The sequence below is a fragment of the Nilaparvata lugens genome, chromosome 2 (genome assembly GCF_014356525.2).
Source record: "Nilaparvata lugens isolate BPH chromosome 2, ASM1435652v1, whole genome shotgun sequence".
Classification (NCBI taxonomy): domain Eukaryota; kingdom Metazoa; phylum Arthropoda; class Insecta; order Hemiptera; family Delphacidae; genus Nilaparvata; species Nilaparvata lugens.
The window spans coordinates 85,135,493-85,155,990 of NC_052505.1; the positions used below are offsets into that span (position 1 = coordinate 85,135,493).

General features: G+C 33.3%; 1 protein-coding gene across 1 annotated transcript; it reads right to left on the reverse strand.

The window, feature by feature from the left end:
* Positions 1-2,085: 2,085 nt before the first annotated feature.
* On the reverse strand, positions 2,086-20,178 carry LOC120350014 (carbohydrate sulfotransferase 11-like). The gene is given in 7 exon segments (XM_039421952.1): positions 2,086-5,045; positions 5,048-5,070; positions 10,516-10,673; positions 11,368-11,556; positions 14,127-14,423; positions 16,572-16,796; positions 20,134-20,178. Coding segments are annotated over 7 exon segments (984 nt in total). The 5' UTR covers positions 20,164-20,178; the 3' UTR covers positions 2,086-4,983.
* Positions 20,179-20,498: the final 320 nt, after the last annotated feature.

Genomic DNA, 20,498 nt, shown 5'->3' on the forward strand with positions numbered 1-20,498 from the left:
TGGTATTAATTAACAAATCTCAATTATTGAAAAGAATATACAAATGAAACAGCTTCTCTCCTCTTGTATAATCATCGGTCCTATGATACCTCTCAGCTGACAGCTCCTCATGCTCTCAAACTTTGCAGCGGTAATAGGAGGAAAATCTTCATTGTGAAGCCGCGTTTACACCGGAGTTGGCAATAAAAAATTGCCAATTTCGATTGCAGATGCTAGTTGCCGATGGAAGTCTGCAACTTGTACTTGCAACGTGTATCTGCAATCCACATTAGAAATGCATTTCCTCATTCTCACCTAATGATCACATGAACAGCTTCCAACAATTATGTTACTCTCCCATCCCATATGTCCTACATGTTATTGAAAGGATAATAATTATTATAAACTAAGGTTGTAGTTTTTTCTTTATGGCTACTCTTGAATATAAATAAAAATAGAAATCCAAGTACCCTTTAAAAAATTGTTTACTCACAACATGTTTTGGCTATATGATTCCATTATCAAGTGATTGGAAAATAAGTGATTTTATTTTCCAATCACTTGATAATGGCATCATATAGCCGAAACATGATGTGAGTGACCAATTTTTAAAAGGGTACTTGGATTTCTATTATTATTTATGAGGTTGTAGTTTAAAAATGTTCAATATGGTTCACTATTAGTAGACTGTTTCAATGGAAGAAATCAATTAATATCAACACGATTCTCTTCAGCACACCCCACCATGAAGCCTGTTTTTGTATTTTATTCGAAATTTATTTTTGATTGTGATGTTTTGTATTTTGGAATCTTTTATGTATATTGTGTTGAATTGAATGAAATTATTGATTGATTGATTGATTAGAACATGTTCTGATCATTTTTTCCCAATTCAAGTAAAAAGTTTAAATCCTTTGTTAAATTTTTAATGTACAAAGATAATCTCCTCCCTAACTTGAAGAATTCTTCTATTCAAATTCCAGAGCTGTGATGTTGGCAACTTGAATAAAATGACTGAAAACAACAGTGGAATTCTGAAACTAGAAAATATTTGGCAAAGAACTCTTGAGGAATGCTGGTTGATCTGTATCCCCGTTTTGAACTCTTCACAGTTGTAAGTAAACCCCAAACTTTATCAAAAGATTCATAATTTATAAGTATAGTTATTGACTTCTAGTACGAATTTTTGAAGCTGCATGTGGAAGAATATTTATTATAGCTGAACTTTTTAGTTGTTTGTAATCTTCAAATAATGTATTTGAATCTCAATTTATTATAATATCTGATCAGGAACTGTGCTAACAAGGGATCTAATTTCGAGATGAAATAGAGAAACGGAAAATAGAATGATGTGAAGTTCATTTAAGTCTTTGAATAAAATGTTTCATTTCAATATTGAAATATTGAGGGATGAGGTAAAGTATTGGGAAGACCTGTCTACCAATAAATATAAGTTGATAAACGTTTTTTTTTCTTTAGCACTACAGCCCAATATGAGCTTTGGCCGCCTCCACTACAGCTCTCCACGCTTCTCGGTCCTCTGTTAATTGTCTCCATCCTCTATATCCCATTTTTTGGAGATAGTCTCTCACTTAGTTGATAAACGTAGTTCTATTTTTTCTGCTGTTCCAATCAGCAGATATTACCATAGAGAAACAATAGCATAAATAGATATCCCATGGTAACTTTTACTGTTATCTCAAGCTGATAGTCCCCGTAGTTCTTTACCGTGAAGCTTTATGACGCTGGTAGTCTCTCATATTGTGCCGTTCATACATTCTTACCCGTCAAAACAGTAAAAATCTACAATAATCGGCTTGAGATAACAGTAAAGTTGCTACATAAACGCACTATACCATTGGATATCTACTTACGCTATTGTTTCTCTATGATATTACTTAGTGGAATGGGTTACACCAAACAATATAAAACTTTCATTATTTTAACAAATACTAACAAATTTAATAAACTCTTCAACAATTCTATATTTTTACACTATGTACACAATTATTCGCATTAGTTCACTAATTGATAGTTCTTTTAAAGCAAAACAATTGGTATTATTGATGGTAACATTATTCATTTCAACATTATCACAAAAAACTAACCAATAAAATATCGTGCATAAAATCATCTAAACTTGTGACAATTGTGGCCGTTTGCACAGTTGAAATTTAAACTGAATTGAATCAGGTGTGGCTTGAAATGAATTATATTATAACAAACAATATTCAATATTGAATAATACAGTTTAAAATGAATTTTCTCTGCAAACGCCACAAATTTAGCGGGCACTATGCAAACGGCACTCAATGGCATTCTTAAAATCATGAACAAAGTGCAGGAAAACTTAGTGAGTGTGCAAAACAATAAAGCAATAAATTTATATATCTCACTATGTTACTCAAAATGATATAATCTTCATATTAAAAATAAAATGCTATTACGTGTTGTATTCATTTTAGATTCGGTCATCGTTGTTTGATATGATAATTTTGGTGTCTTATCATGTTTTTCGTTCATCTTATACGTTTCCATGTTATATCAAGCCTCTCAAATGATTTAACTCTTTTGATGAAGCTATATTCTGTCTTGAATTTGAAGTTGATGTTCTTGTTTTAACAGAAACCCGTGGTAGAAAACACGTGTAACAGATTTGTTTAGGTAATTAATTTGGATAGTCTTTATCTAATTTAATTAATTTTTGTACCAAAGTTTTTCCTCGCGTCTATGAAGTACAGGTTTAAAAAAACAATCAAGTGGAAAATAAATGCATTATCTCAACATTTCCTTAGAATAGCATTTTCAATCAAAACTTCTATTCAAACAATATAGCCTATATTTGAAAGGCGAGAATACGTTTTCACTTTCTTATTTTAACGATCATGATTTATTATAATTTCAACGTTTATATAGGCCTAGCACTATTTTAATTGAATAAAATATATTTAGTTTTCAACATTCTGATACAATTCATCGAATGATAAGATAAGCACTTTAAAGGATCTAATTTCAAATTCTGATTGTTTTGCTACTTGATTTTTAACTTTATGTACTCTATATTTATCTTTAAGATATCGCAATTAGTCAATTTCTATGCAAAAGTACAATCAATTCCTAGAATATGATACCCTATCAGTAACTGTTTCAAATTTAAGCTATCAGTCGAAAATGCATGAATTCAATATTAAAAGCTTTATAAACTTTATCAACTAGTACCATTTCTACAGTATGTACTCTTGAACAGCTTGAGTATGTCCTAGGACCTAGGTTTTATTTTCAGAGATAGGAATCGTCTTCAAACAATGGAAAATGTAGATCATTCATTTTCTGCCCTAAATATGGCTTTCGACATACATTTGTATAAAGTAGAACGCCAATTTTTTGTCATAAAATTAGGAATTAAAGAAAAAAGTTTTTGAGCCTAATCTATCTATTATTTTTAATTATTCTATTGTTGATCTTTAATGAAACTTCTTAAATCAGTTCTACTTATCAGTGAAAAATTGATAATAGACGAAGCTCGTTTCTAATATTTTGGAACCTAAGGAAGATTTGAGTACAGTAGGCCTACTGATTTCCACAGAGCATCGTTGTATCAAATGGGGGAGTGATGGCATACACTTTGAATGGAAGCTATCTATTGCTCAATTTGTTAAAATAGTTTTGTTATTTTTTTAGAAATCGAATTATTTAACCTTCCGGCAGTCGCGCTGTTGTAAAAAGTACAACAGTGTCAGTTTTTTGCTGCCTAAAACTATTGAATGGGGTGGTGTCAGTGAATGAGTCACCTATGCATTCCAAAACTTTCTCCCCATCACTCCACTGAGTTGCGGTATCAACCGAGCAATGGTTCAGTCTTTAGGTGCCATTTAGTCGCGACAGTGCATAAGAATGACTATACGGGAACTGTAAACGAGCCAATAACACAGAATTGATGGCTTTGCTTGGTGTACCTTATTGGGCTACGAAATGGTTATCATCCAAATGTTTATATGCGTAAAATAATCCAATAAGATGGGAATAGTAATTATACAAATAACTAATATTTTTTGACAGTAAACAAAGTGCATAACACTTGGAAAATTGGATGTTGTAAAAATTACAACAAGCGACTGCTCGTGTGATTGAGTAGGGCGCGACTACCGGAAGGTTAAAAATGTCTTTCAATGTAATATTGTATTGCATTGTTTGTTTGACATTCATCAAAATACGAACAATCGGAATAAGTAATAAAATAATGTACATTATATTTTGAAAATTTAGTAGCCTACTTACTCTTTATTATATTTCACCAATGGAGCAAATATGAAAATATGAATTTAATGTATTTTCAGTTTTCAAATTTAGGGTAAGTTACTCATCCATTCATTGCTCCATTGATTTAGTATTTCTCAAAATATTTTGGAATGTATGAGTATCACACATAAACATTATCAGTTTGAATTAAAACTCACTAAAACTTCGTAAAATACAATAATGTTTTATAAATTTGTGAAATTCTAAGGGCTCATAGATCTTAAAATTTCAAGAATAAGCTCAATACTGGATTGAATTGTCTAATTCTGCTCGTTTAAAAATTTGTTGATAACTTGGTGTTTATAAAAGAGAACTATGGTACCCTTTGAAATTAATAGATCAAGAATACAATTTAATTAGAAAATAGCCCTGAATTCATACATTTTAAGAACTTGGTGTTAATATGATTCAATATTATTTCAATGTTACACTCCGATATGAATAGTGACTTTTTGTAATTCACTCAGCCTTCTGGCTTAGTGTTTAAGAATTTATTCTTCTATGAATGAAACCCCCTTAATAATCTGTACCAATTATTGATTCTACTGTAGGAAATTCTATTCTCGATGATTATGAAATTTTAACAATCTTTTTACCACTGTATCTTCATACTAAACAAACCTTATTGCTAGGTGACTTATCGGACTAACTATGTAACAATTAATCTTTTAAAAATTATCACATAAGCTTCTGTTTGAGGCACGATCAAGGTAAAGAAGTGGGACTAGACGGCTCCAGCTTCGCCATTCGGGTGTAATCGTCCAAGAGTAGTCGAAAACTTCAAAATCAAACCTGAAAAAGAGCCAAAACAGTTATTAGCGAGTTAATCAAGTAAAATCGTTAAAAGTAAAAGTAAAAGTATTATCGTTATTCTGATTGCATTCAATATTCATTCTCATTGATTAATTTCTATACTTTGTGAAATTCGTTGAATAATTAGCTATACCGTCATTTAATGTGAATTAGTGTATAAGCCAGTAGTCGAGAGGCCAGCAACATGGTGCATGCTATTTGCAGATGACATCGTGCTCTGTGAACCTACCAAAGATCAGTTGAAAGAAAGGCTGGAAAGCTGGGGGAAGACTTTGGAGGAAAGGGGACTGAAAATTAGCCGATCAAAAACAGAGAACATGGTATTGGGAAACAATGATGGGCTACCCTTACAGCTTGAAGGAAACCAACTCCAACCAGTTGCAAATTTCAAGTACCTGGGTTCAAGTGTACAGAGAGATGGAGGGCTTAATGTGGAAATACAGCATAGAATAAACTGTGGATGGATGAACTGGAGAAAAATGAGTGGTGTTCTTTGTGATAAGAGAGTGAATTGTCAAATGAAGGGAAAAGTGTATAGATCAGTTGTGAGGCCAGCTATGCTGTATGGAACCGAAACATGGCCCATTTCAAAGAAACAGGAACGAAAGATGGAAGTGACTGAGATGAGAATGTTAAGATGGATGTGTGGGGTTACAAGAAGAGATAAAATAAGAAATGAATTGATCAGAGGCACTGTAAAAGTTGGACTTCTGGGAAAGAAAATGCAGGAGACAAGGATGAGGTGGATTGGGCATGTACAGCGACGGGAGTAGGATTATGTTGGACGAAGAGTGCAGGATTTGGTTTTGGATGGTGTGAGAGGACGAGGTAGACCTAGGATGAGGTGAGGAGATAGAATAGCGGCTGACTTGCTGACTTGCTGAAATGAGTGGTTGGAGGAGAGAGGAAACATTGGATAGGGCTTTGTGGAGAGGTAGACTAAGAGGAAGGAATGCCGACCCCATTTAAATGGGATAAGGCACAGCCAAAGATGAAGAAGAAGAAGAGTGTATAAGCCAGTAAATATTTTAACACTAGCCGTCAGGCTCGCTTCGCTTGCCATATCCGTCTAGCCAGGGGGCTCCGCCCCCTGGACCCCCGACTGGATCGTCCAGAAATGAGATCAGCGGGCTCGCTTTGCTCGCCTGCATTTTTCCTTTGAGCATGCTCCATTCTATCAGAAAGTCAAAGTACTGAGAAAACGCAGAAAAGCTGAGAAAAACGCTGATTTTGGGCGTATCTTTGATGAAATATTAAAGTCACCTCATCACAACATTTTTAGACCCTACCTAAACCTCTATCTAAAATGTGGACATTTTCTGTCTATTACTTGATGAAGAAAACTGAGAAAACGCAAAAAAATGCTAATTTTGGGTGTATCTTTGGCGTTATTTCAAATTCCTTCTAACACAACATTATTTACACCCTAGCTTAGCTTCTGTACTGAATTTGAACAATTTCTGTTCATTTGTTCTCGATAAATCTGAGAAAAAGCAAAAAACGCTGGAAAAACGCCAATTTTGGGGCGTATCTTTGACGTTATTGCAAATTCCTTCTAACACAACATTATTACACCCTAGCTGAGCTTCTGTACTAAATTTGAAAATTTTCTGTTCATTTGTTCTCGATAAAAATGACAAAGCTAAAAAAACGCTGGAAAAATGCAGATTTTGGGCGTATCTTTGGAAATTTTTCCAAATCCGTTCTTATTGCGCCTCTAAAGGGCCAACTGAACATACCTACCAAATTTGAACGTTTTTGGTCCAGTAGATTCTTAGCTCTGCGAGTGAGTGAATGAGTGAGTGAGTGAGTGAGTGAGTGAGTGAGTCAGTCAGTCAGTCAGTGAGTGCCATTTTCGCTCTAAAGGGCCAATAGATAGATACATAAATAAAGAACTCTGAACTACTTGACTGTTTAACATGAAATTTTTCATATTGATTCTCACTTTACCAAGGATGGTTATAGGCCTATTTCATATTCTTCCTCAACCTTCCGGTATAGTCTTAACCTTGACTTTGGTAGTCTTCCTTAACCTTCCAATTTTCCAAATGTTAAGTACTATGTTTACTGTCAAAACATATTAATTAATTGTATAATTACTTTTTCGCCACACTTGGATGTAATGAGCTGGTTTACGTGCGTCATATGGAGGCCGAAAGTGATTGTTTTCCGACCAGGCCGGTAAAACTTTACGGCCCTAGGGCTGTAAAATGACCTTGAATAACAGCTGATCGTGTCCGATCTCACAAAAATCATAGAGAGATAATCTCATAATGACTGTAATAATCTATATAATTATGTATCGTGAATCGCGGTATTATGTCTATAATAATATATTTATAAATTACTGTTTCATAATTTAATATTTATTATTGTGTTTTTGATATCAAACAATAGAATACGATGATATATCTCCATAGCCTGAACAATATAATGTTGGCTACATTGTCCATTGTCAGAAAGGTACGTATCGCAAGTATTTGAAAGTGAAGAATCGAATTTGAATTCAAAGTACAATAATTGTATCAATATTTAAAAGTGAGGTAGAGTAATAATTGTTTCTTTTTTATTATCGAATTCCACTTCTTAATGCAATACAATCAACAATAATAATAAGCAAATACAGCACAGATCTGAAGTTTAAGGTAAGCCTACTGGTGAAACTCAGCCTTGACTGAAAAATTCCTAGTAATTTTTCCGTAATTCATTATTAAAACTTTTAGATAATTTTCTGCAATATTAAACCATATAGAGAAAACATTAGGCCCACTCAAGATTGAATCTTCGAATGTTTTCTCTATGATTTAACTATTTTCAGAGCAATATTTTGTTGTGAAAATGCCAGCAAAACGGCTTCAAATTTGCGCTATACTCTATTATTATAGTAGCCTACATAGCCTACGTTATCTGACTTTAATTCAGAGTGAAAATTTTATTGTGAGACAGATAATAATATTAATTTTAATAATATAAGTCATGAGCCAAAGTCTGTTGTACGGTACGCTTTTTAGGAGTGAAGTAAACTTTTTTAGAAGTCTAGTATTACAGTATTACGTGTATGCTAAGGGTTATCAGTCAGGCCTCAACGTTCAACAGTACGGAATAGCCGAGAGCGTAAAGGCGTACATCAGTCAGAACTCAAAGCTCAGTGAATAACAAACATGATCTAGGTTTGAATCTCGGTCAATGACTTTTTTTTTGTCGATGAATTTTGACTTTTAATACCTATTTTTTATATTAGTTACCGTAATTTATATTTCAATCAATTTTTTAGATATATTTTGAGACAAAACTGTGAAATATGCAATTATATTAATTTTTTCATCACATTATTTCAAAATAGTAATGAAAATTCTATTCATCCATCTATCCATGATATTGCACCGGGCGCAAAGCTCGCGCCTAATATTAATAGTATAAAAATATGGTGATTATTGTAAATTATTAATTATTAATATTGAAATTAATTGACAGTAAAAGTTGTCATAACCAAGATTCAAACTATCAAAATAGGCTGTTTGAATTTTATTTATTTTTTAATTTCTTATATATTGGGAAGTTTTTTTTGGGTGTGGCGAAAAATAGCGTTCGCACCATGGGCAAAAATGTATTTCCAGCTCTCAATCTTTTCTAGTCCTCGGCCTACGGCCTCGGACTTAAAAACCGATTTCGAGCCGGAAATATCTCATTTTCGGCCCTAGGTGCGAAATATACTATTTCCATCTACTTGGTTTATTTTACGCCTATGAAAATTTGGATGGTTACCATTTCATAGCCCAATAAGGTACATCAAGCAAAGCTATCAATTTTGTGTTATTGTTTCGTTTACTGTCCCCGTATACAGTCTTTCCCTATCTTATGCACAGTGCGACTTATGCACTGTCGCGACTAAATGGCACCTAAAGACTGAACCATTGCTCGGTTGATATTGCAACTCAGTGGAGTGATGGGGGAAAGTTTTGGAATGCATTGGTGACTCATTCACTGACACCACCCCATTTAATAGTTTTGTGCAGCAAAAAAACTGACACTGTTGTACTCTTCACAACAGCGCGACTGCCGAAAGGTTAAAGATTTCAGTAGGTGAAGTATGTTAGGGATTTTCAGTATGTAATTTTGGAAGCCTGTATCACATTGCAATGCAATTAGGGTTTCCCCGTATCTAATTGTTTAAATTAATTCAGCTACCGTATATTACAAAGTTTTTACTTAGACCCTTGCGAAGCACGTGTCACCTGCTATGTTGTAAAGTGAAAAGAGACAAATCCAAAATGATGACTGAAGTCGGGAACTGAGTAATTGAAAGAAATTATACATACTTTCAAACTAATCTGAAAACAAGGATTTCTACAAGTTGACGACAAAATTTTGCTGTGCTTTTCATGAAATTGGCAACAAATAGCCGTAATTTATTGAAATATGGTTTAATGTGGGTTTACAATCACAAGAAATTTTCAGGGTGAAACTTCTCAGGGAGAATACGCTACTTAAACTATCCTAAAATATATCATAGTTTTAAAAGTTTTATTTGAAATTATTCATAATTTTCTCCGGCAACTCCAATAATATTTTTCAAAGTTTTTCTGTGAATTGAAAACACATTGACGTATGCTATCCCAAAATATATTCGAATGAATAATTTTCCACCTTCTGCTAATTATTTATTATTCAAGAAAGCTCGACCCAAATAGAAACTTCAAACGTTTATTTAATTATTTTCAAATATTCGGTGTACAATAGGTAGATGTATTTAGGATTTGACCTGATCGATTTAATTTCATATTTTCGAACACCAACGTCAATAATATGCTTTACAGGTGTTCCCACTGAGGTCTGGTTGAGAGATCGATGGTTTAGAAATGTTTGAAAATGAAAGACCGCCATTTTATAGAGTCATTAATACTTTTTATACTACTTAAATAAGATGAATATGTCAGTGTTGTCAAATTGTGCAGAATTTCAATGTTTTCAATCAAGCCTATATGACTGGATATATTAAAATTGACTCTGCATCGACTGTGTTGTCGAATTTAATAAATCCTGTCAGAAGGATTTAGATACTTTGATCTTCAAGATACAAGATACTTTGATCTGTGGGCCTATAAATTCCAAAAGAATATGTGTTACTTGATAAGATAGGTTACAATACGGTACTAAGAAATAAGATCGAGACACATTTCTTGTATTTGAACCTGTATAAACAGAAAAGGTTGAATTTCAAAACTCACATTTTTCACTCTAACATTTTTGGTTTCCAACTCAAGGAAATAATGAATCGATATCAAATATTAATAAAAAATATGGTTTCAAAGAACAGATTTTCTGCATGATCTTAATTTGACAGTTGGCCTATTATTAGATTTTTATTTGTTGTTAAAATAATAATTTTAAATTTTAATAAATTAATAATGGATACCGTATTACCTGTAGATGTTGTAAAGTTGTATCATTTGGCGAATTGTTAGCTGAGAGAAGTATGTGCTAATCACTTCTTTCGTATTTCTTCCTTTACTAGGATTCTTCCATTCAGGCTTTATAATGTGTCCCAAGCCTGCTAAATCTATCAGGTATTTTTGGTCTTCCTAGAACAGGAAATAAAATTCATCTTATCATAATTAAAACCAGACAACTTACCAATATTAATCAAAATATATAAGCATTGCCACCAAATTATAATTTTAAACATTATTATTAAGATAAGTAGAAATGATCATTATACGCCATGTGTTAATAAAACAATATTTTGCATTATCCTCAAAGTGTAATAATTGAACATTGAATGAAACTAATTCTATGAAAATAAATTGAGCTCTAAGACTTAAAGGATTGAAGAGAATGTGGTGACGAATTTTTCTTAAAATTTGGGGAAAAATTCTATCAAATTAGAGTAACAATTTTGACATTTTTTGTCCCAGCAATAAATTTTCTTATCAATTCAAATTTCTCTCTACTTTTCAAGCAAGCTCCTTCAAGCGAATATTTCATTGTGATGGTTTCTCGATCCATTCCGAGCTGCGATATTAACACACTTTTTTCCATTTATTTAAACACGGCATGAAGTTAAAGAAATATTTGACTGCATGTCGTCTAGACATAGACATACATAGAAAATGTGTGTTATTTCGTTATGTATAGATGTCCAAATTTAATAATTGAAAAATATTTAATTTAAATATTGAACATTCAATTGAATATTTAAATTACAATACTGGCATAGTAGCCATCCTTACTCTCGTGCTCGGGAAGAGTGTGGCGCCGGCGTAGGAATTTACTTACATGGAGTGTCTCGAACTTGGCAATGATGTCGAATTCGATGTGGCACGGCGTACAGAACTCGATGATTGGAGTCCAGTGCATGTCGAGAACTTCGCCTTTCCTATGGACGTCTATCAAATAGCGCGCGAACTCCGAGAATGTAGGCCATCTTGGATTGTAGGACTTTTTCGATTTCATTGACTTTTTATCCTGGAACAAAAATGTTCATCCAATGTGTAAACTATGTGGAAAGTACCTTAATATATATTAATATTCAAGTCAACTCGAAGTTGAGCTACTGTTTCTAGTGTAGCCTAAAGGAAAATTGCCAGCTCTAGTTTCTTTCAGTAAGATATCTCCCAGATACCGTGACTAAAATTCATGCTATGATTATGGTTAGGTTAGGTTAGGTTAGGTTAGGTTAGGTATAAGGTTAGGAATAAGGTATAATACACTATTTAATCGGATTATTATTATTTTCATTTTTCATCACATTGCCATGTGAGTTTTTCATCAAAATCAGTCTATGACAAGACTTTTTATGAATTATTCTGCTGCTAGGTTTAAGAATGCCATAACCATTGATACAGTGTTGAGCATCACTGCCTGATGCATCAAGTAGATCATGTTTCTTGAGGCACCCTGATGACTGTTTCCCTGGTCAGCTTATTCATCAGGATTAAATCTGGCCTGTTATGTGGAATCGTTCTGTCAGTCAGCACAGATCTGTCCCAATACAGCGTGTGGATACTGTTTTCTACTATTGAAGTTAGAGCATATTGATAGTAAGGGACTTTCTCAACAATCAACTTATGCCTTAATGCCAGGTCCTGGTGCAGTATGCCAGCAACATCATTATGCCTCTTGAAGTATTCATTATTATTATTATTATATTTGAATACATTTTTTGGTGGGGTGTCCCTCACAATAAATCAGCTTCACCTTGCGTGGAGTACAGTATATACATTTCAAAATGTATAAATCAAATTTATATTATCAGTATTAGATTAAATATATATTATATATATATATATATATATATATTATATATATAATATATATATATATATATATATATAGGAGACACGATATCATGATATAAATAGATTGAAAACACTTAAAAACTTACATTAGAAATGGGGGAAATTTTCGGAGACTGAGTCTCCTTTCTCAACCGAGCAACCGAGCACAGACTGCAGTTTTGAATCCAACGGTCGTGTGACCACAGAGTACGCACGGAGACTCAATTGTAGCAGCTGAGACCACAGATTACGCGGCGCAGACGGATGGAGAGAAAAAGGGTACAGATTCAGGGGACATTATGGGGTATTTAGGGGGCGGTTACAAACGGGATATTTAAGATTTGAGTGAGTTATGAATAAGGAAAGGTGTAGCTTATGAATTGATAGAAAAAAGGAGATTTAAAATTAAAAATCAAAAAAGAATTAGACTAAAATTGGAGAAAGGAATGAAGACTGACCATTCCTTATGAATTGATAGAGAAGAGGAGATTTAAAATTAGAATCAAAAAAGATTAGACTAAAATTGGAGAAAGGAATGAAGACTGACCATCCTTTCTCCAATTTTAGTCTAATTCTTTTATGATTTCTAATTTTAAATCTCCTCTTTTCTATCAATTCATAAGCTACACCTTTCCTTATTCATAACTCACTCAAATCTTAAATATCCCGTTTGTAACCGCCCCCTAAATACCCCATAATGTCCCCTGAATCTGTACCCTTTTTCTCTCCATCCGTCTGTGGTCTCTGCTGCTACAATTGAGTCTCCGTGCGTACTCTGTGGTCACACGACCGTTGGATTCAAAACTGCAGTCTGTGCTCCGTTGAGAAAGGAGACTCAGTCTCCGAAAATTTCCCCCATTTCTAATGTAAGTTTTTAAGTGTTTTCAATCTATTTATATCGTGTCTCCTGTTTATATATATATATATATATATATATATATATATATATATATATATATATTTGATAGCTGTGAAATTTATTACAGATTCATTTATTTATTATATATATAATGATAAATAATTTATGTTGTAAAGGACCATATGCTAACATCACGCTTAAGTTAAACCACGTTCACTTGTAGATATGGATGCATTTGTCATAATGTGTTTCATTCGGGGTTTAAACGAACAGCTGGGATTTCTGTTAAACCGAGTATCTGCATATGGGCCTAAGTCAACATCTGATTCACATTGGTCTACTTTCCTTGTCTGTCATCTGACAAACTCTATCCTTTTCCACCGTTGCACTGTTTGCCAAATCGTTTGTTGACTATGAATAAACATAATAATGAACTACCAAAATATAATATTTAAATAAAATAGTTTTATAAATTGAATTTTTCATCTACATAAAAAAATGCAACATATTATAGAATATATATTTATTTATTTTATTTTATTATTTTACAAAGGCGACTTTCTAGAAGTATTTTAAGCCTAAGTGATGGGATGAATGATGGGATGCAATGAAGGTAGAGTTATGAATGAATAAAAATTATGGGTTATGCTATCCACTTGAATTGATTTGAGTCCACATTTCAGTACAGAAGTAAATAAACTAGAAATTTTGAATCTGATTTGATTAAAAACCGAATATAATAGAAGGATTACATAAACAGGGTACATCAACGCTATAAATATTCAATTTAATTGAATAAAGCAATACTTAATAGTGGGAATTATCCCCATTACTTTAATAACACCATTATAAATTAGTGGTTGATGATCATGAATAGGAAGATGTTGACCTAACCTAACCTGTTGGGTTGTGGCGAAGCGGTACATGCTGACAATATGTTGTCCGAGCTTCTCGTGCGGCGTGTTGGGCCAAGCGCCCTGAATCTTGTCGCGATATGCGGAGAGCAGGCGCTCGAAGGGGTGGCGCACCACGAGGAAGGCGAGCGACTCGTTGAGTGCGTGGCGCAGTTGGGCGAGGCTTGGCCGAGGGTAGCGCCGGCGAGCCAGGGTCAGTGCCACCGTGTTGGTGCGACGCAGGTAGGCCGGCGTGTACCCGGCTAGAATGTTGAAATTGTACATCCATGATGAAGATGCCGCCTAAAAACATTCAACAAATAGTCACAAAATTTCAAATTCAAATTTTATTCAATCCAATTCACAATATTTACAGATCATTAGCAAAAAGATCATCAACAAGATGAGAATAATAAGCTAACAACTATCAAGTACATAAGAAATATTAAACAAAAGATAAATTGCGTTGCATAACAAACACATTGATATTCAAAAATGAAAATGAACTTCATTGTGCCCTTATATCAGAAGGCATAATAATTCTGATTTCCTATCAGATTTAACATTGGGATATGATGGCTACGTCTTCCGAAGATGTATTTCTAGCTACGTTACACTAGGTGTGAAAATAACTTTAGCAGTGGTGGTAGCTATTTTATTTATTTATTCCATTGACAATCACAAATCATTGTTACAGTATAATATGAATATCGGGGCACCGAGCTTCGCTCGTTATTTTTATTTATTGATAAACAGAACAAAAATGATCGTGTTTATATTTCACAACTGGCTATATGTCATCTTATGAATTTTGGGATGTGATATTTTGATTTTTCACTTATTCACTCGCTCACTCATTCACTTTTTTACTATCCACGACGACGAAAGTCTCAGCTGTTTCAGCCAAGGATGAATTATCCTTTTAATGTCGTTCAGCGAGTTTTCCCAAGGATGAGACCTAGTGCAATCGAATGTTTGTATCATAAACCTACTATATGTTCTAAGTTTCGTGGAAATCGTGAAAGCCGTTTTCGAGATCCGTTGAACATAAATAATCATAAATAAATATAAATAACCAGATATAAAAATACAGAAATGCTCGCTTAATATAATAGGATTGGGTGAAGACAACAGGCATAGCCTGATAAAACTTGACGTTTCAAAAAGTATTGTATTTTCATTTTACTTTACATCAATTCTACAACGTCATTTTCTGATCGTGTCCTGATTTTTTTTTTTTTAATATAAGGTTGATATATTTTATCTCACTTCTATCTGAGGTTGTGCACTTATTGATTAGCATCTGTTTTCACACATAAAACAAACCCATTAAAAGTAGAGTAATAACTTGAAGTAAGTTAAATAAAATCTGTGAGTAAAATGATTTACTCAAAGTAAACCAGAATAAAGTAATAACTTTGAGTGTAAAAGTAAGTTCGTACTGTATTTAACGGTTCAAAGTACTGGAATTCAAAGTACAGTACCGGATAAATGTGGGGTGTAAGAAGCCTTCACACACAAGTTATAACAAGTCAATTAAAATACTGTTTTAAAGGTAAACTTTAAACTGGATTTAAAGGTAAAAATTAAACTTTGACGTGTCATATACTGTGGGATCGTTGCTCCCTTAATGCAGTTTAATAATTGTGACGAACAAGAAAAGTAGAGTAAGTAAAAGTACCTACTGTAAGTAAGTTAAGTGAAGTAAAACCATTCAAAGAGCTAATAAGCTCCTCTGAATACTATTTTTGAGTTTCACTTGAGAATTATTGATCATCAGTACCCTCATTAGGACACTACTATGATATAAAATTGAAAATTTTAATAAAAATGTGCAATATTCCGCCATGTTCATCTTGGTAACAAAGCATCGGTGGATCCATGTGTACTGAACTTCCTTCCTTTATTTTTATATCAGGACAGCACTCACGAGGCTCGTTGGTTTAGAAACACTCTGTTTAAACAACTGAATCTATAATCTGTAGTGTATTAAAATTGCTAGTAATATGAAGTGTATTGCTAGAAGTGACCTTAAATATGAAGTGAATTGAAATTTAAAGTTGTGGCCTTTTAAAGTGACCTATGAAGTGTATTGAAATTCGAAGTAGTGACCTTGAATACAAAGTTTAAGGTGTATTGAAATTGAAAATAATGACCTTGAATATAAAGTGCATTGAAATTGAAAGTAGTGACCTTGATTATAAATAGTGACCTATAAAGTGTGTGAACATTGAAAGTGGTGACCTCGAATTATATTTACCTATAATGAGTATTGCAATTGAAAGTTGTAATCTTGAATATAAATAGTGTCCTATAAAGTGTATTGATAAATTGAAATTGAAAGTGACCTTGAATATAAATAGTGACCTATAAAGTGTATTGAAATTGAAAGTAATGACCTTGAATATAAATAGTGACCTATAAAGTATGTGTATTTAAATAGAAGGTTACCTTGAATACGTTGCACCAGATGAGATGGTGCTTGCGGTTGATGAAGAACTCCCAAGGGTTGGGCCGATGCAGTGTGTCGTTGGCGGGCAGGAGGAGGCCAAGACGCGTGCATGCCGCGTGCAAGTGCGTGCGTCGCGCCGCCATCCGCGCCGACATACGCTCGCGGAACACTTCCGCGCTGCCGCTACCGCCTCCGCCATTGCTGCCGTTTCGATAATGCTGCTCCTACAATCAAATATCAATTATTACAGAAATTATTGCTAGTACCACCTTTTCACTTTTTTTACAACAAAATCATCGTATTTTCGAGTACCTACTCATGCTTTTTTCAAGTGTCATAAGTAAAAAGAGGGTACTAGTCATTCCTATAATGAATAAACAAATCAATTAGACCTATTAAAATACTCTATCATAATTCAATTTCAGTATAAGTTTATTTGATTCAAGTTTGATAATGCAAGATGGTGATTCAAGTTTAGTATTTCCTAAAATCAATTTCTAAAACGGTACATTTAATTTTTTTTCAAAATTACAATGCAATACTGGATTAGACGTAATTATAATTTATTCATAATTCATAAATAAGTAAATTTCGGTATAAGTTGTTTATTTGATTCAAGTTTGATAATGCAAGATGGTGATTCAAGTTTAGTATTTCCTAAAATCAATGTCTAAACGGTCACTAAAAGTTTTTACAGATTTCTATGCAATACTGGATCAGCTTTTAAGTACCTATTTAGATAGGAATTTTAAAATAAGAAGAATTCAAGCATCCTTATATTATTCCATTTCAGGCCCGACAGGCGAGATTCATGCAGGCCACATTTCCATAATTTGGGTATACTAACCCTTCCATCTCTCTCCATTTATTCCAATTTAATTCACGTCAAGGAAAGCTCAGAAAATTTTTCCATTCATGAAGATTACCATGCATATAATACCAGGAACAGTAGGAACATTGTAGCACCACAAATCAGACTCAATAAAACTATGAGAAGCCATACTTTCCAACAGTGTATATAATTGTATAATAAACTGCCTCAAACAACCAGGAATCTGCCTTCAAACAAATTTAAGAAAATTGTATACAGTTATCTCAAAAATAATGTCTTTTACTCACTCGAAGAATACCTGAATTGAATGTAATGTAGATATGCTTTAATATAATGCCTTTTATATATGCTTTAATCTAAAAATAATGCCTATTACTCACTCGAGGAATACCTGAATACCTGAATTGAATGTAATGTAGATATGCTTTAAGCTTTATCAGGTATGATTTTCTGTTCAATTGTGTGTAGCCTACTTTTGAAAAGTATGTATTATGACTTGCCTAATGCCATAATTGTAGCCTGATGGTTAATAAAACGAATCTTGAATCTTGAATCTAGATCCCTTTATTTATTCATTTGTGGATACAATTATCACAAATCATATACAAATATGATCGGGAACGAACAACAAGCTTGGCCCAAAACTATTCTATTCCCAAATTTTGATAATGAATAAACATGTCCAAGGTTATGCTTGAAAGTTCAAATTAAATTTTTATTCATGTGAGTACAATTTATATGCTGGCTTATAAGTTTATCCACAATAACTAAGATATAGGTAATTTGTGATGGTCTCATCTCGGCTAGTTCGCAATTGTCTCAAAATGTTTTGTGCTCGACACAACATAGACACAGCACTTCACAGACGTCTGTATTCACATAATATGTTATGTCATATGTATATGTTGATATTATCTCAGGCCCAGGACAGATCTGACACTGATTACTCACCCACAGTCATAACAAAAGAACCATCAAGAACTGTAATACCTCTTCACTCTTCTAAGGAGTGCATGATATTTGAAATTGCAATGCTATAAGATCGGCGTTTCTCACAGTGTTTTGAATGAAACGCACGAAGTTTCGTGAGATCTTTGTGATGTATATACAGTACCGTTTCTAATTGACAGTAGTCACATGCTCTGGCAACTCAGCTACTTGAACGTGTTATGCCTCTAAAACACTTTCGGGACGTGTCTTCAACTTGACTTGAATATCATTAATGATCCTCACATTCTTAGACTGTCATTAGAGTATACTAATTTCTCATAAGCTATTGCACTCTGGTGAATGGCATGTTCTACGTAGCGTGTAGGTACTGTTTTCAAGCTTGGGGAATATAGTAATTTATTGTGGAGAGAGGTTGAATTCCGTTTTTATCAGTTTAATTGACGTGAACTCAGGAGTTTGTAGCTTTTAAACGTCATTGTGTGCAAATATCTGTTTTGTTAATGTATAACTGTGTCTTGACGTAACATAACCATAACCTCATAAAAATAGTCTCAAGGTGTTTGTAAACGTTTATATAGCTGGATTTACACATGTCAGTGAATATGTCCGGTACTGACAGTGAGAATATTATTTCCATGTGTTCTAATGGGACTCTTCATACTTGGTTGGCTGGACTGAGTGGGGATAGTTTCATTGAAACTAATAGGAATAATATTTTCACTGACACTGATATATGCGGCAAGACTAGCTTGATAGAGTAAAATGTCTGTCATTCTTCAGAATTTGTTTTTGTTCGAAAACAATGTCCAAATTTTACTAGTTTTTCTTTGTAAAAATAACTTTCAAGCTACTTTAGAAATTAACATTTGAGTGAATTTGAAAAATGAGATCTTATGGTATCTCTAATATAATATTATCCCTTATCCTTCAGCTAAAGCTCTTTAGCTAACCTATATGGCTAGCTTTTTATTTTTAAGTTTGAGAAACTGTGCATGATTTGACTGCTATTCTCTCATCAATTGGTAGAGAGTTAGTGGGGAGGATATTTTTAATATTCTTTCCGAAGAATGGACATTGATATGTCCAAAGCTCCGCCAATTTATGTAGATGCATAACAATATAATTATCCATAGTTATTATATTACAAATTACTTTTTCATATCATATACTTTCAATAAATATTTTCTTAGTCTATATTATGTAAATTCATCTATAATTTTGCTGTATTGTAAGCTATTGTATATAAGTGTATAAGCCAGTATATATTGTAATCTACATAAATAAAGTACTCAATCAATCAATCAACATTTAGAGAAAAATGAAAACTCTTTGAGATTCAGACACAAATGTGTGTTTTTTCCTGTCGATTCAACTGAATGAATCGTCGTCACAGTTATTTCTTCAGAAGAATGTTTGAGAAATTGAAATACTTGGGCTCTTGGGCACCATCTACGTCTAACGGTGCGGTAATCTACTATGATCACATGTGAAGGGGTTATAATGCAAGGGGTCCAAGAGTCATATTGTTAGTTTCGAGAAAATTGAGCCTAAAGTTTACTTACATTAATTCTTCATTCATGAAATGAATATGGAAATGATATTCACCTATTCCTATAACTATTCAGTGTACTTTTACCAAATCAAACGTACAGTTTCATGTCTCAAATTGCTCTCCTTTCTCAATTATCAGTTAAATGGTGATAAGAAGTATCACTTGTACCCCTTGTTTACCAAACAAAATTCTATTGTCTAGCTACACCTAAATCTATCAAATTTACCAGCAATTGAACAGTGATTAATGACCTCATTGCAATATTATCTGATTCACTAATTGGTTCTTGAGGTATCTTTTGCTTGGTGACATGGCTTATTCAAGGTTAAATTTGATTTGATGGATACGAGCAACCGTTGTTCTGTAAACAAGGGATCCAAGTCACTTGGACCAATACCAATTACAAATACCTATTACATAGTAATAGTAGGTATTGGTTGTCACGATATCCTTCTTTTTAAGAAACTAAAATTGACAAATAAATTATAGGAAAATCAAATTATAGAAAATAGAAATATTTCTATCATGAGAAGCTGTTGTAAACCAATACAAGACCCAGCTAATATAACTACTGCTCACCTTATGTTTATA